The sequence below is a fragment of the Zootermopsis nevadensis genome, unplaced genomic scaffold (assembly GCF_977971745.1).
Source record: "Zootermopsis nevadensis isolate Lab colony 2312 unplaced genomic scaffold, Znev_1.0 Znev_ptg000004l, whole genome shotgun sequence".
NCBI lineage: Eukaryota > Metazoa > Arthropoda > Insecta > Blattodea > Termopsidae > Zootermopsis > Zootermopsis nevadensis.
The window spans coordinates 4,407,636-4,424,490 of record NW_028259136.1 but is presented as its reverse complement, the minus strand read 5'-3'; the positions used below and the strand labels follow the sequence as shown (position 1 = coordinate 4,424,490).

At 39.8% G+C, this 16,855-nt stretch overlaps 1 protein-coding gene across 10 annotated transcripts in view; it reads right to left on the bottom strand.

Moving 5' to 3' along the window:
* TfAP-2 (transcription factor AP-2) overlaps positions 1–16,855 on the bottom strand; it is a 470,810-nt gene that overhangs the window by 142,872 nt on the left and 311,083 nt on the right. For all 10 annotated transcript variants that reach the window (XM_087342922.1, XM_087342926.1, XM_087342923.1 and 7 more), the window contains one exon: positions 13,574–13,729. In XM_087342922.1, the coding sequence (XP_087199048.1) occupies positions 13,574–13,729 (156 nt within the window). The remainder of the gene's footprint in view (positions 1–13,573; positions 13,730–16,855) is intronic.

Sequence of the window (16,855 nt, the reverse complement as noted above, 5' to 3'; positions counted from 1 at the left end):
CTACAATAGACTGAACTGCACTGGTTATCCTCGGCGAAGGTCTAGGCGTCGAGAAATTCAGTTACTAAACTAAAGAACCAAATTAACTTACCTCTCGACATTTTCTTAACATGTGATGGTTAAGGACATGATTTCGTATTAACTACCTCTATGGAGCACAGTTCTTGCCGAAGTTAATAATACGCTCGGCAAGAAAAGAAATTTCTCGCCTTCACACAACTCGAAGAGATTCATTACCGTGTTCACAAGAGCCCGCAACCAGTCGCTATCCCGGGCCACATAAAACAAGTCCCTATTTCTTTAAGATCCATCTTAATATTATCCTTCTACATACGTCTAGGTACTCTGAGTAGTAACTTCTCTTCAGGTTTTCCAAAACACATTTTTGTGGACATCTCTCATTTCCCTCGTGCGTCACATGTCCTGATCACCTTATTTTCCTTGATTTGATCATCCTAGCAATATTTGGTGAGAGTACAAATTACGCAATTTTCTCAAGCACCCTGTCACTTCATCTCTCTCAATCCCAAATAATTACTCACCTCAAAGCCATGTTCTGAAACCCCTTCATTCTATTAGGTACTGTCAATTACATCATGACAGATATAATGGCTAGACCATCATTACTCGGTTGTAAAAACGAAAAAAAGAGATGAAGGCTGGGTTACCGTTAAGACAGGATAAAACGCGCATTAAATCTCTTTCTGTGATACTAAAGAGAAAATCCTAACGCTTGTAGCAAAATCTCGACCACAGGTTCCCGCAGTCATTCACAGGCATGTCAAGGCCCTGACAATCCAATAATCAACTCGTTTCCATTTTACGGAACAAAACTGTACCTCGTGTTATGTGGGCATGATTCTGCACCTTGTACGCACTTCCTAGTACATTATTATTAAAAGTTAATTAGCCCTGAGTGGCTCCAATCTCGGTGCTTCTCGAACTAATCTCCCGTCCGTCCGGATGCCTGACCGCCATTGTTGCCAACGATGCCATGTTCTGATATTTCTTATTTTCATTCTCGTGAATACAAAACTGAACAGTGTTGGCTCCACGAGACCAGCTCCTCTCAGCATGAGTGGTGGAGGGTATTTCTATTCAAGGCAGCCAACGGACGGCCAGATCATCAAGTTCATCTACGCCGCGCCTTCGGAGGTCGAAAAACGTACCTAGAACTTTATACGTGGAATTGTTTTTAAAATTCAATTACAGCTTTACAATTCAACAAATGATATAAGAAAATAATAATAATAATAATTCAATCTATTTACGTTTTTACTCTTCGTGGATTACGAAAAACTATGATACCAGTGCATTAAACCCGGATGTATTGTAGGAATTTAAAGAACAAAATATGCAAAACAGTTTAACTTCTGTGTATATAATGAGCAATGCTGGTAGGTCATCATTTGTGCTGTTAAGTGAATCTGGTAGCCACGGTGGTCTAGCGGTTAGAACGCTGGCCTTGTAATACTGGGGTCCCGGGTTTGATTCCCGGTGGTGCCCGAATTTATAACTTGTGTTGGGCAAGGCCGTGGTCTAGGCAACACGGAGTTTTCCTCCGGGGGCTTCCCCGGTTTCTCCGTGGCATCCCAACAATTACTCCATTCACACACAGAAGAAGGCAATGGCAAACCACTTCTGGATCATCTGCCAAGAACGTATATGAACAGGTCCCAGTCCGAGAAAAGGATGGAAGGATCCTGTTCATATGGACCTGTCGTCAGACAGAACACTAAATAATAATAATAATAATAAGTGAATCTGAACCTCGTGTGATAATATTTATAAACGTGCCGTGGTAAGGTGATGATTTTCTGCTACGGAATTTTGGGCTTCGCGCGAAATACAGCTACCACAACGTCGATATAAGATCATATTTGAGATTATGGGAACGAAAACGTATTATATATGGCAGATTCTTTATAAACCATTTACTTGTATCATACAATTCTGAACGCTTGTTTGCACACATCGTGAAACTTTCACAAGATAAAACGAAAAATTTAAACACTAAATACAATAAATTCTGGTCACGACGAAAGTAAAATGCAGTGTGCGAAAAATGTTGCGAAGTAGGCGGACGGTACAGACGCGGAGGGATACAGTTTTTTTAAAGAAAATTCTGCTTCAATGCGTGGAGGCCTTCAACAAACAAATCCTGCAAAGAACTGATTGTTACCCCCAATCGGTGTAGCTCATATTACGATCTGTATATGAATATCATATTGGTTATATACGAAGAGGGAAATACAAAGGTAAAGACTGTTTTTTTCAATATAGATTATAGTTCGTTGTTATGAAAGAACTTCCCAACATCACAAGTGGAGAAAGACAGGGGCCGGGAAGGGAGTGTGAACAAAACTGCTTATTGTAATGGTTGTTATTAGGGGTGGATCGAAACCCCTGCCTAGTCTAAACGGATAATGCTAAGAATGACAAGTATTCTTATCAGCTGAAAGGAAAGGTGCAGTTTTATAAAAATTGCAGTTAAATAATTTGGATTCAGTGCAACATTTAGGCTTGCTAAGGGGAAGCATTCCGCCCTGCAGGACGTCACGTATAGTGTGACAGAAATTATTCTGCCTTGGTTCGGACTTTGGCTGCAAGGTTACAACATAAACAGTCATGCTGCTGTATTACAATATGACACCATAAGGACAAAAGAAACCCCAATGTCAATCAAACTGGGTATCTGGAGACGATGGGAAACAGTACAAAGAAAATAAAAAAATCCCGAACAGTGTAAATAGAGAAACATTGTTTTACAAAATTATGATCTGGAAGATATAAAACAAAACAATGTGGTGTAGACACGTCCAAAGAATGACAAACACCAGGCGCACAAAAAAACCCAGAATTATCCACTAAAGCAACATGGAACAGTAAGCGACTGTGCCGTGGGACTAGGAAAAACGGCAAGTGCCGAAGAGATCGCGCATTACGGAAAGACGGCACAGCCATCAAATATCCTTGATGTAACACCACCCCAATTCATATATACAAGGTCAGGGGTTTAATTCTGAAAAATGTAATGCTATTTTGCTGCATCTCATATAGAGGTGTAACAGTAATGGCTGATGCCTTCCGTAACCTCAGTATTTCACATGATTATGACCTACCCAAAGCCTGATAACAAAACGTAGTATTTTTAAATAAATAAGAATGTAGGCCTAATAGATCCATTAACATGTCGAAATAAAAAGTCAAACATGTATTGAAAATGGGACAGAGCAACACGAGACAGAGCAAAAGTTATACTGACAATGCGACAATCAAGAACATTCAAAACTGATGTCTGACAACCGAGAACAGACCAGTTTAATGACCAAAGGCAGATAACATCTACAATCGAAACAGGAACACATCAACAATCGCGAATAAATAAATCCGACAATCGAAACTTAATTTGCTGCTTTCATAACAGTAGTGTTGAAGTGAAATTCGAGGTATACGACCTACATGTGTAATCCGAATAAAAACGTTTTCAATCAACGGATTCGAATCACGGCAAATGATCGCTCGAGACCGCTAAGACATTTTTGGAGTTAGGTTACGTAGTAAAATGAGGTAAGTGACGCGTAGCAAAGTCGAAAGTTCCGGCGGCGTCGCTGATTCCATGATCCTGAGCCAGTTTAATCCATTTCACATCCTCATAATCTGTTTCTGTACGACTCAATGCAACACACTTTTTCATCAATTCATTTTTCTCGGTCTTCCGTGATATTTTCGCCACTTCTAGGCCGTGCTTAATTAAATTTAAAACCGTGATAATCATAATATTAGGTCCGTTGTTCACTGAAGTACCCCATATTCTTAATAACAACCTATCTTACTGCTTTTCAAGCAAGCACGAATATCCGAAAATATGCGTAACCTTGCAACTTCTCCGGGCAGTGAAATGAAATCATTTTTATAAGTAACCTAAGTACCAAAGTTCTTAGACGCCGATTAATTAATCAATGGAAATATCCTCTGCATCGCAGCCGTGTGTAGGCTCATGTATGTCCACTCTGCCACAAGAAAATCCCGCCAAACTATTCCATACATATAATAACGGAATTTTTGTTGGCATGTTAATAAGATACTGGGACAAATTATATACGTAAGTTATTTTACTGTACGCATCGGTTAGCATTTTAAATCCTTTAATTATAATTTTTCCACATTTTTTTTACGAGAAACATGTATAACGCAACCTCTAAAATTCCAATACATGAAAACATGTGCTGTAATTGCTGAGGACGATAAAACACATGGAAACTTTACCGAGTTATATGTATGTCGCGGGCGGTTTGTGATGGTCATCTTTTTTTTTATCTCCAACCCCACAATGCCTCTTTGGCAGAGGTCAGTTGCAGGCTTGTGAGACGACAACTGTACATTGTACATGACAACGAAACAACTCAAAGTAGAGAGAGCCACCACAATTTTGCGGTTAACTGACATTGAGGCAAAAGTACGCGGTTTTGTTGAAACAAACATGAAAACGTGTCTATAAAAGCATGAGTGACCTACAAAATAAAGTTTGGCGACTTATCGAATGTTCATAAAAATATTTTAAAGATCGAATAGGCCTGTAGAATTTACGGAGTGTTGATAGATTAAAAAAAAAACTTTCAAAGAAATAATTCCGACAAAGTGATTGAAATTTAAAACAGGATAAATAAAATACTGGTATTACTCTCTTCATACCAAACCGGCTTCCTTTATGAATTGCAAAATTATTGTGTGTTAGCGCCATTACAAGTTTTTTTTAACTCAGGAACTTACGACTTCAGTTCAATAGTAATCTACCTGTTTTGTAGTTTGTACATAAAAGCGGCTTAGTCCTTAAAAATGTGGTATCTCAGCATAAAAGCATTTGCGTGGATCATAAGGATAAAAGCAATGAACGGGCCTGCTTATACTTCTGTTCATAAATATTCACCAAGCTGTACAGCCAATGTTTTAATTCGAGGGAAAGCAGCGATGGCGGAAAACTGACGTACAAAAAACTACATTACTACAAAGGCGATAATCGATTGTAAACTCGACTGACAGTGCACGTAAGATTATGTTTCGGGGGAGTGAATTGAAAAAAAAATCTGCTGTTACATTCTATATTATTGCTTCAAAAATCAGTAAGTCCTCATTTATTACGTGTTTTGTGTGATTATCAGTGTAAACAGCGATAACAAATTTATATTTGTAATGGTGAAGTGTATTGATTTTTTGCAGCACATTAAATGTTACTTAAGTGAGCTTTGACTTTAAGGAGTTGATCTAATTTTAAATAAACATTGCCAGAAAAACTTTCTCGTGCTTAACAAATTTAGCAACGTTCCAGACGTCATTGCTGCCTCCAACAACAGGGTATGAGTGCCTGATGATGGTAGCAACAAGGACCTCTGAAACGTCGGTAAACTTCCACCAAACTACAAGGCGCTACAACCGAGAAGGCAACCATCTTCGTAAATCTGCTTACATACTCTAAAGTGAAGATAATTAGCGTGGATTAATCTCATAAGAATACGAGACACACGCTAAGGAAACAAGCAAATAACTGACACAATCAGGGGACTTGAAACACTTTTACTCGTAGAGATACAGAATACAATGAAACGCCAGTGTGAAGGGGCTGCGTGGAATTTTATAGAGCCAAAGTTCCAGAACTTAGCGGCGTTATATCCTTTTATTTCCACTCTGAAATAACCGTGCTAGAAAAATGGAGACGGGGGGAATGTACATTTAGGCCTAAACTAAATCAATACGCTGTTCTTGTGTTGTGGTGTTAGGGAGGAATGGTAAAAGGGAAGCTAAACGTAGTGTTTTGTTGATGAAACCGATTTTATGGTACATAATATCAAAACTTTAAAACACCCTTCTGACTCAACAGCATACAGGCTACACATTAAAAAAAAATAGACAACTATACAAATGGGAAGAAGGAATTATTCTTTATCCATGTATGACCTTCTCTAAACTGCTATTAGTCAATTATAAAGTTTCAAACCATGGAAAAGTACAAAAACGCAAACATGTCAACATCACTGCTAGGTTTGACCATGCGATATCAAAGTCTCCGTATAAACAGACAGCTTGGGAAGCAGACACTTCAAACATCAGGTTATCAGTGAAAACAACTTCTGGAAGTCGTAAGGAATTGTTTGGGAATCCACAGAAGGAGGAGAATTTTTTGATCATGTGAGCGACTACCAGCATCTCAACATGTGTTCCATGTGGGGGTAAGTTAACAGCAAAAAGAAGTACCGTGTAGATTTCTGTCTTCTGGGTTGTTGCGCTCTGTAGACTGAATCGCCCTGATGACGGAGGCAGTATGACCTCTGAAACGTTGGTAAACATCGACCAGTCTACACAGCGCAGCAACCCAGAAGACAGAAATCTTCATACTCTGATGACGGTGGCAGTATGACCTCAGAAACGTTGGTAACATCGACCAGACTACACAGCGCAACAACCCAGAAGACAGAAATCTTCATACTCACCATCGCTCTGATGACGGTGGCAGTATGACCTCAGAAACGTTGGTAAACATCGACCAGTCTACACAGCGCAACAACCCAGAATACAGAAATCTTCATACTCTGATGACGGTGGCAGTATGACCTCTGAAACGTTGGTTAACATCGACCAGTCTACACAGCGCAACTACCCAGAAGACAGAAATCTTCATACTCTGATGACGGTGGCAGTATGACCTCAGAAACGTTGGTTAACATCAACCAGACTACACAGCGCAACAACCCAGAAGACAGAAATCTTCATCGCCCTGATGACGGAGGCAGTATGACCTCTGAAACGTTGGTTAACATCGACCAGACTACACAGCGCAACAACCCATAAGACAGAAATCTTCATACTCTGATGACGGAGGCAGTATGGCCTCTGAAACGTTGGTAAACATCGACCAGACTACACAGCGCAACAACCCAGAAGACAGAAATCTTCATGCTCTGATGACGGAGGCAGTATGGCCTCTGAAACGTTGGTAAACATCGACCAGACTACACAGCGCAACAACCCAGAAGACAGAAATCTTCATACTCACCGCTGTGAAAACCTCAAATCATACATGTACCGTGTACTGTATTAAATATTCTGAATCATTCAACACACATACAAAACCTCACGTTAGCCTACTAGATGGAACTGAAGTGCAGACAAGTAGAGGGCAGTAGAGGGTCACTGCTGTCCTCTCCCTCTTCAGCCACTGGCTTTCAAAAACCATCTCTCTCATCTCTCTCCTCCCCATCAATCTCCTCAGAGATCAGCAGCCGATATTGGCTTTCCAATGATAGGGGTAACCACTCCAAGAGCGACAGAGTGTGAGTGTTTGAAGAAAGAGACCGGAAATTACCAGAGCATCATTTTACGAAGAACAATCATAGAGCTTCTCAAAGTGCGTATTTTCAATTCAATAAAATGAAGATATCAATTTTTTAAAGTTATAACTGATCCCTTTACACAAAATCGTGATTCGTCTAGTGTCTCCGTGAATGTGGACGGTTTCACGAACCCGAGAACAAGCGGTTATCAATCGGATCCAATGTCTCTAGCGGTTCCATGAAATGTCACCCGACAGAGCATGAGAAAGTTAGTCGCATCTTAACGATTGCAGATCGGTGAGAGTGGGATGTTGCTGGTTCAAACCCCACCTGAAAGGCGGGATGTAATTTAGTAACTACTATCCCATAAAATTTAATGCCTATTAGTTTTACGACGTATGAAAAAACACTCCGCTGAGTTGACAAACTGTAATTTTCTTTGGTATTCAAAGTCGACGTTTCCCTTTTAAGACTCAGAATTTTCATATTCAGTTCACCCAAAAATAACTGCAGTGGCATATTCGCTTCGCTTGGAACACACGAGACACGGCCTAAATATTGTACGCGTTCTATGTACGAAACAATGAATGGTCAGGTCAGGACCAAAATAGCGTTACCTTATTTAAAACTCAAGCAGAAATTAATTAATGTTATCCTATATAAAACTCACGGACGAAACCGGTCCATGGCATAAAATGTAAACTTTATTATTTACTTACAACTTTTATTTCAAGCATTCATTGACGTGTGAAACTGAAATAAATACAGTATAAATATTCCGGTTCTAATTGTTGCAACATTAACATTTGTGACGCCTAACGACAGATTTTTATCTGTAATAAAATAAAATCAAGGTTAATCATTATGTCTGCGCAGCTACAAACAAGGTAATTAAAATATTTTTAGTCCACTGATCGGATGTCTAAACTGGTGTCATGCTCTTAAAGAAATTGCGCGGTAATTAATTTCAAATTTTCTTCCCAGTAAAGAATGCGCTTGAAAAAACAGCTGGAGGTCGTGTTGCGTCGTCTGTTGAAACTGGCCGACGTTTCAGAAGTGTTTACTGCCTTCAAGAACAGGATAACGATTGCATTTAGGGTCGAAATCAAAGATGGACATTCAAGAGCACACAAACGCAGACCAAAGTTTAAATCCGACCTCTGAAGTTACATATCGGCCGCTGATCTTCAACTTCTTATTCGATTATTTTATAACGCTGTTTGAACTGATGAAATGTACGTAATGTGGTTTGAGTTTATGATATATCAGGATGGAAGTTGCTGATTATTAATATGGTGTTGATGACAATACTAATACCAGAAATGAGTGAACAATCAAGTGTATAACGATAATTAAAATAAATGGATAAATCTTACATGATGTCTCTCAGAATCTTTTATAAAAAACCGATGCATCTGCATTAAAAACAACATATCCCCCACTAACATGTCAGAAGAAAAATAACAAAATATTGTTTATAAATTTGTTTGTCGCGCATAAATTATTATAACCGTTGCCATGTTAAAGACGTTAATTATTTAAGGACTTGTTTATACTATAAGGCCGTTAAACAACGGCCTTCTGTGTCCAACAAGACCACGGCCTTGCCATAACACATTTCTTTTTGCGTTTATGTTTCTTGACAGTTACTGCTGTCACTCGCAAATGTTTTTATTACTCTCTTTGGATGAAACGCGTAAAGCCGTATTATTTCAAAATAAAAGGGCCGTTGCCCGTGGTTCCCGCTAGTACTATTATTATAAAGCAAAGTTACAAGATAAAAATAGGTCTGTAGACTAATTTGTTCCGAAAAAACACGTCATACGTATCTGTCCTGAAAAGATCCAATATTGACTGTCCTGTTTATGAATTCGAATTTGTATGTCGGGAGGGTTGGAGAGGGTTATCAAAAATGCCAGCAGTATGCAGGGTATTGAAATCAACCGAACATTCTATACGAGAGATACAGCACCCCTACAGCCCTCTCGTAAATACCCCCTCCCCCTCGCCTCATTCTTCAATCATCTCTCAGCTCACAAATACATCATAGTTCACCCTCTCTTCTTAGTTCATCCCCCCCTCCCCGGTTTTCATATTTTATCTCGTTTGGGGTTTGAAGCTAGGTGTCGTCATTTCCCGAGGGGGCGGAAAGTAAAAACGGAGGTTAAGAGGAAAGTTTGGGGTGCAATCTCGGCTTTAAAAGAGCCGTGGGGGATAAGGTGTGAGATTAGAAGAGGGGTGTATCCAGTTAACTGTACCCGCGTAACGGGCATCTCGGAGTCAACATAAATCACGGTTTTAAGAACATATAACGCACAATGCTTTGACATCCTTCTTAATCCATGAGGAAAAGAGTTCAAGCTGGTCATCGAAGTCTGGGGCTACTCGACCAGGCTCAGGCTTTATCTGTTCTTTCCCCATTGCTACATAAAGACGGAAAATAAGCCATCTTCCGAGACGTTGTAAGATTTATAATTTACACGACGGAAAATTTCCAAAATAACAATTTCACACATTATAAAGAACCATTATCAGAATCCTCCGGACTTCAACGAAACCTGTCCTTAGCCAGACGAACCTCACCAAATTCAATTCTGTAATGCTCGTCACTCGACTGCATTTTCGAAGTTGGACCAGATGAGTCAGTAAAGTGGACGACCAGGCTCTGTTACAGACAGAGACAGGGATTTTTGGGCACAGCGGCAAACTGTCTTGCGGCACACGAAACCTAATTACCATCCAATGGGTAATAGAGGTTCTTTCCAAAAAGTCAAAACGTTTAACCGTGAAAAAGACGTATTTGTCTTTTGTCAGTAGACACCCACTGTTTTGTTAACATTCTGATAATCAAAATACACCAAATACATACCTACTTGTCTTGTCATTTAGGGCAAAATAACTTTATTAATTGGTAAGCAGATAATGAGGGTCAATATTGTTCTGTAATTATACAACAGATGGGCCATTTGACACGATGCGAAACACACAATGCCCCATCTAAAAGAAGACAAGAATAGACGGCTAATATCCAGAAGGCACAAACAATACAGACGTAATTCCTAAGTCAGTGTTGGTGAACTACTACGAAGACAGTAGGAAAACACACTTGCAGGCTTTAAAAATTAATTTTGAATCGTGACTAGCCTGTTGCATGCATTTTCATCACTTGCAGCCATTGGTCCGTCCGTAATCAACGTAGTTACTACCAAGTGGCTATAGAGCTACGAGAATAAATTATTATTAATTCCCTGACTTTTGGTTAACCCTGTTAAGATTCAGTTGCTTCGTCTCAAAATGAATGAAACAAAATTATAACGAAGGTAAAGAAGGCATGCTTTTTAAAACTACTCCTAATGCGGGGCCGATGATTGATTAGGCTTAGGTCATAGTAACGCATCACTCAAAACACTTTTTAAGCACACCCCCTTTTCAACTTTTTCATATACTCTGCTTGTTCTGTTTTACTTATTATTTCGTTTCATTAAGAATCGCATAGTGGAAGTCGTCATTACCTGTGCAAGAAGGACATATGCTTCTTCAAGATATAAATACAAAGAATCCTCCTACGTCACAGCTCGAATCCTGACATGCTGTGAAATATTTTATTCCACGGCGTTTCGGTTGAAATCAAACCGAATTCAGGTTTTATAAATCCCCTTCATACAAGCGATAGAAATCAACAGACGAAGGATGAGACAGCCTCAGAGTCACATACGTACACAGAACAACGCCGACGAAATCAGACATCCGTATTCCGAGCGGTAATCGAAATCCGAATCCAATGACCCTCGCGGTCAGGACGTTGCCAAAGTTTCTTCGCATTCTGGAGATCTGGGGTTCGAACCCAGACAATCATGCTGGCTATCCTGAGTGAGGTTATCCACATCTTGTGTGAAGAATTTCCAAGCACCATTTACCTTTGCAAAGGTCGTACGTCAAACTCTGGCGAATAGGTCAGACCTGTTGCGCTATGCGGACATTTCCTAACTTAATAAGGACACCCTGATGATGGAGGCAGCAATGACCTCTAAAACCTCGATAAACGTCTACCATACTACACGGTGCTACACACTAGAAGACAGCCATCTTCGTAGTCACCGCCGTGAATACCTCAAATCCTAATTACTTAATATGCAACAGCTTAAACACAGTGAATTTATGCCTGATAATTATGCGATTATAAGAACCTGTACTGGCAGAAATAATGCAGATAAAGAGGCCACAAGACGAAATCTGTAATGGCCTAAACTAGTTAAATTAGCCTCTTTGTTTAATGACATATTTGTGTAATAATCCCTTATAGCGTAAAGTGATTTTTGTTGTAAAATATTCTTAGTGTTAATCATAAAAAGCGTTTCTCTATTTATCAAATCTATTAACGACTACAAAACTTTACTTCGCTAAATTTCTGAGGATCATTAATGAAATAATAAATTTCATCGAAGACAAATCTTCGTTTATATTTAAAATTAACATGGAAATGTTAGGATTATCATACAGCGCACCTTTAGGCCACTCTTCCCTAGAAATTACGTAAGACGCACGTGTATTGGAATTCGTCGTAAGGATAAATTATTTACATGCGTAACCGCCACATCTCCATGTATTAATTCCTACAGCTAAATATGAAGTATAATTAATAACAACAGTAATTAATTTCAAAATGATATTACAGTTTTAAAGCATCCGAAAAGTTTTCATCCTTTCATTACGAGAATGGACATGCCGTGTTCATGCGCCAGCACAGACCATCGCGCCGTGCACAAGTCTTCAAGAAAAGATTTGCTTAATTGCACCGTCATGTAGACTATCACTGGATCTAGCACTCAGTTGCAGGCATTCGCCACATAATGGCACGAGGATAAACCTAGCTAGATTAAACGAACGGCTTTTAATAGTAAAATAAAACGTTAATTGCATTTTTTGTTGAACAAATAATGTGGCTACGACGCGGGACGCCACGAGGAACATTTTCCTGAACCGCGCCTCTGAGCACTGTTGGCGTACATTACAACAACCCTATGATATATGAATATTACGTCGGGCATTCCATCGTATGAATTACTCATATGCACAATATTTTGGAAGCTGCCATCTATTATAAAGTAACATATAATATGATGACAACCGACCATCTTAAGACGAGGACAGGACAAACTGTCGAAACGTCTTGTAAGTAAAATATAGTAACCTCATCTTGAGAAGTTGATAGCACGCTCAGTCAAAGAATTCCCTTCCTTTTATGGAACCAGAGGATTCACTGGCCAGATTAATCCAATCCTAACCCTAACAACCTATTTCAAAAAGACCTACCGTGAATGGATTTCCACTGGAGGTTAATTCTGTGTGTCGTCTTTGATGGGGTCGTTCCCCGCCCAAAAAATCCTATGCGGTGTTGGAAAAATTCAATATCTGAGAATTAATTCTGAAGTGAATAGCAGCTTTCTTTTTTCAGAAGCTAACAACCTGGCTCTAGCTATTTTCTTGTTGGTATATAACTATTGCTAGTTTTTTTGTAATCTAAATTTCAATGGGATTCACTGTAGCTCCAACTAGTAGGCCGCTGTTACGACGTGAGCTTCAAAGCCATTTATTAGATACACCAGCCACTAACAATCAGGCAAGATAATGTTCACAGCCTGGATAATCGAAGTCTGTAACTCAAGCAACTGAGAGTATTATAAGAATGAAAGAATTGTCTTGAAATAATTATTTATAAATTACTTTAACATTGTAGTAGTAATAGAAAATAAGATTCTATTACCAAAGATATTCCATATATATGATCCAAATTAGGAAGCATGGAATAAGTCCTATTTCGAAATGTGAGCTACCGGGTTCGATACCCCTCCTCTTAAACCGCCACGAACGACAAGAAGGGGGGGGGGCGAAATCAATAAAATGCCTCCCTCAAATCGTCTTCCTCACACATGTAACCATACCTTCACGTACTCGATCCACCCGCTGATATGATTCAGAATATCAAGAACACCCGAATCTACTTCGGGCTAATTAACATCAAATTCACGAACTGGTTCCGCAACTAACATGAAAAAAATATTTATCTGTGATTATTTTTAAGCACAATGCTATGAAGACGCATGGGGTGGGGAACAAGTCGAAGATGAGTGGTCAGCTTCATGCTCCGGCCACTTTGCACCCGGAAACAAAGCCTTAAAACAAGTAACACTGTAAAATATATATGCAAAATCTAATTGCGTGTTTACTGAAGAATGCTTATTTACCTGGCCGTCGTCCACTCCGGACAGAGCGTTGTGAAGCACCAGAGGGTCCTGGGAGTCGAGTCCCGGGTGTGACTGTATAAGGACGTCAGGGCGTCGTACCCCTCCATATTCTCTGCCCCTATTCGACTCATAGGGGAATGAGGCGTGCATGTTTGTCTGAAAGAAAGCAAAACAACAGACTGTCAATTACAGTTCTTAGTTGAATAATATTTTAAGTTGCACTCACATGAACTGGAAGGAGTTGGGCTGAAGGTCGTGACCTACTTCAAAGTTAAGATTTAAGGCGAGTATGAAGAAGACAGCATTCTGGACTTCTCCATCATCGGGGCGATGATGGAGACTGTACACACCTCTGAAACGTCGGTCAAAGTCTATAGGACTAAATGGTACAGACCCAGAAACCTGTCATCTGCTTGAAAGTGTTCCTGTAAGACGAAGGTTACTTCGTAGGGTTTCTAGTGACACTGTTTTAACTGCAGATGTTATTTACAGTTGTGTGAGATATTAAGATACGTATACATGGGGGGGGGGGGGGGGGAGTCAAGGTAAAATTGATTCTTCTAATTAATCATCGTAACAAAGCCACGTGCAATTTACGAGTTACGGAATTCACGCACAATCTAGGGCGAGGGCATTTCAATATTTACGACAAAAAAAACTGTTTCTTCAACTACTTATCTAGTTAGTCGTCATCAAGTTTTGTACCGAACAAGTGTTACGATCTCGTAGAAACGGTAACGAAACATTACAGCATTACAGGAACATTAACAGTAATTACAGAGCAGCGCAGAGCAGACTGGATTTCGGTGATACGCAACTTTCACATTTAGCACAGCGACGATAATTAAGTGAACCATGCGTGTATGAAGAAAACTGTAATAAAAGGAGATTTTATAGCGGTTTACTCAGGTGTGGTTTCGTCGTTCTGAATGCGCTGGGATGCCACAGGACGCCATAAATTGCATATTATAACGGCCACACTTACAGGATCAAAACGACGAATACAGTTATCAGTTACAGAGATGTGATAGAAAACCTTTAAATTCTTGATTTTTGAGATTAAGTCCAAAGCAGGTTAAGATAGTGCGCTTAGTAGGGAAAGTGTACAAGTCTTATCATTCAACTATGTCAGATATTCTACAAGTCTTAATTGATACGTCAAGTGGTCTCTCATTCTGGGGGAAACCACAGATTGATAACTTTTAAGAGCAGTCTTGAGAATGTTTGACCTACGTAAGGTATAAATGGCGAAAACTCCATGCAGCAGAGTCATTTTGAGAAGCTGACAGTCGCTTAAATACGTCAATCAATTTTCCGCCTTGTACGGAGTGTAGAGGTCCATTATCATGTTCACAAGAACCTGAATGGTGGAATTTGTACATCTATTATTTTATATTATACGTTAAGATTTAAATTTCTTCTCAATACAAATTTTTCAATAGTAGGTGGTATAGAATTGTTCAGACTTTTGTAAATAAACCTTGGGTGAATGAACTGCTGTATTATAATAAGCTATGTAATGTTGTGATTTCAGTCTCTGAAGTATTTGCACTGGAAGATGGACAATGGAACAGATGAATGACAGTCACCACAGGTGCTTTGTCCAAGTATCTCTTTGGGTTTGGTACTTAAGAAAAAGATGTACGCCAAAGTAAATGCAAAGCCCCTGGTCTCGAGAACTGTACGGACATAAAACTGCAGTGTGTGACGGGCAATATTGACACACGCGGCACAGTATCCCAGGCAACAGAGTCTTTCCGACAATAATCACGCGTTCTTCTCGGCGCTATTTCCCGACTGCAGTCGTAGCCTTCAGTGCTGTTAGACGCCTTCTAGATCCTCATTCAGACATGTCGTAAGAATCCTTGCAGATCAGACAAGTGAGGCTTTGTGCCGTCAAAACACGTCACAGAAGAACGCTGACAAACACACTTGAAATATGTGGGACTCAAACCTGCGATCTACCGGACACTACGACCGAAAGGTTGGCACTACTGCTTCGTATCCAGGTAACGGCGAGAGGATGTCAGGGTCAAATATGAACATGGTAACTGACCCCAAAAGAATCTCCGGCTATCTAGGAGGGGAAGAGGATTACGGATATGTGATAAAGCGAAAAATACGGAAATCTGTGTGATGACCACATGCATAAGGCAGATATATTCTCTCCGATATTTTTCACAGCATTTAAAATAATGGACGCCCTATGAAGCGAGTTGTGGGCAGAGAAGTAATACAGATTTTTTAGTATGGCCTAGAGAACAATGTCAAAGGAAATCATCCACCGAATTCAGATGCGAAAAGACGGGTTTTTCGAAATCGAAAGAGAAGACGACAGTTTCTTTTGTGACTCCCAAGAAATTTTTCATTCAGAATTTATTCCTGACTGTGAAGAGGGCTGAAGTTAGTGACGAGGTGTTCCTCTTAAACTCCGGTATCTAAAGTCCACACTGCGTTACAATCCATAAGACCAACTTCCATATAAAAATTGAGGTTATATTTCTCAGGAACGCTAAATCCACCTACAAACGCGCACAACAGCCTAGAAGACCAACAAAGGCAATATGTTCTTCCGAAACGTGGCGTCACAACTCAGAAGACCAACATCGACATCTTGACAGCCGTGAGAACCTCAAATCTCACAAAGGTCTATGATTGAAGGGTCTATCTATTTACATGGACAGCATAGCTAACTTATAGATCTGCGCTCCAGAACCACCGCCAATACCAGAGTCGGGAGCCGAAGCCAGTTCAGTCCATCCCTCAATTGACTTTCCTAAGCTCTATCTTAATGCAGATCCTCCCAAACGACATTTCAACCAAATGCCTTCCGAAGTTTTGCTACCAAAATTTTTAAGCGTTTATCTTCTTCATCAGGGACGTATGTCCGACTCACCACATCCATAACTTGTCCATGCAATGTGTACAATTCCAACCCTCCCTCCTCCAGGATAGGTAGTTACTCGATCCTTCAAATATCTGGGGGGGAATTAACACACGTTTTAATATTGTAATTTCAGAAGAAAAGTTTCGATAATGAAAGTACTAATATGTAGAGCTGATTTGAGAATCTAGATATATCATTTGGTTTTGTTTAATATGATGTTCTAGATACGCTAAGGCACTGATTACACAAGAAACCAAATATATCCAGCATTTATTTTATCCACCCTGAGGAATTACGTCCATCTTGCACGCGGTATTTGAAGTGATTGTTCAACACCTCACACCCACTCCAACACTTTCATCCTACCTTGGTACGCGCTCCTCAAACACTCAAAT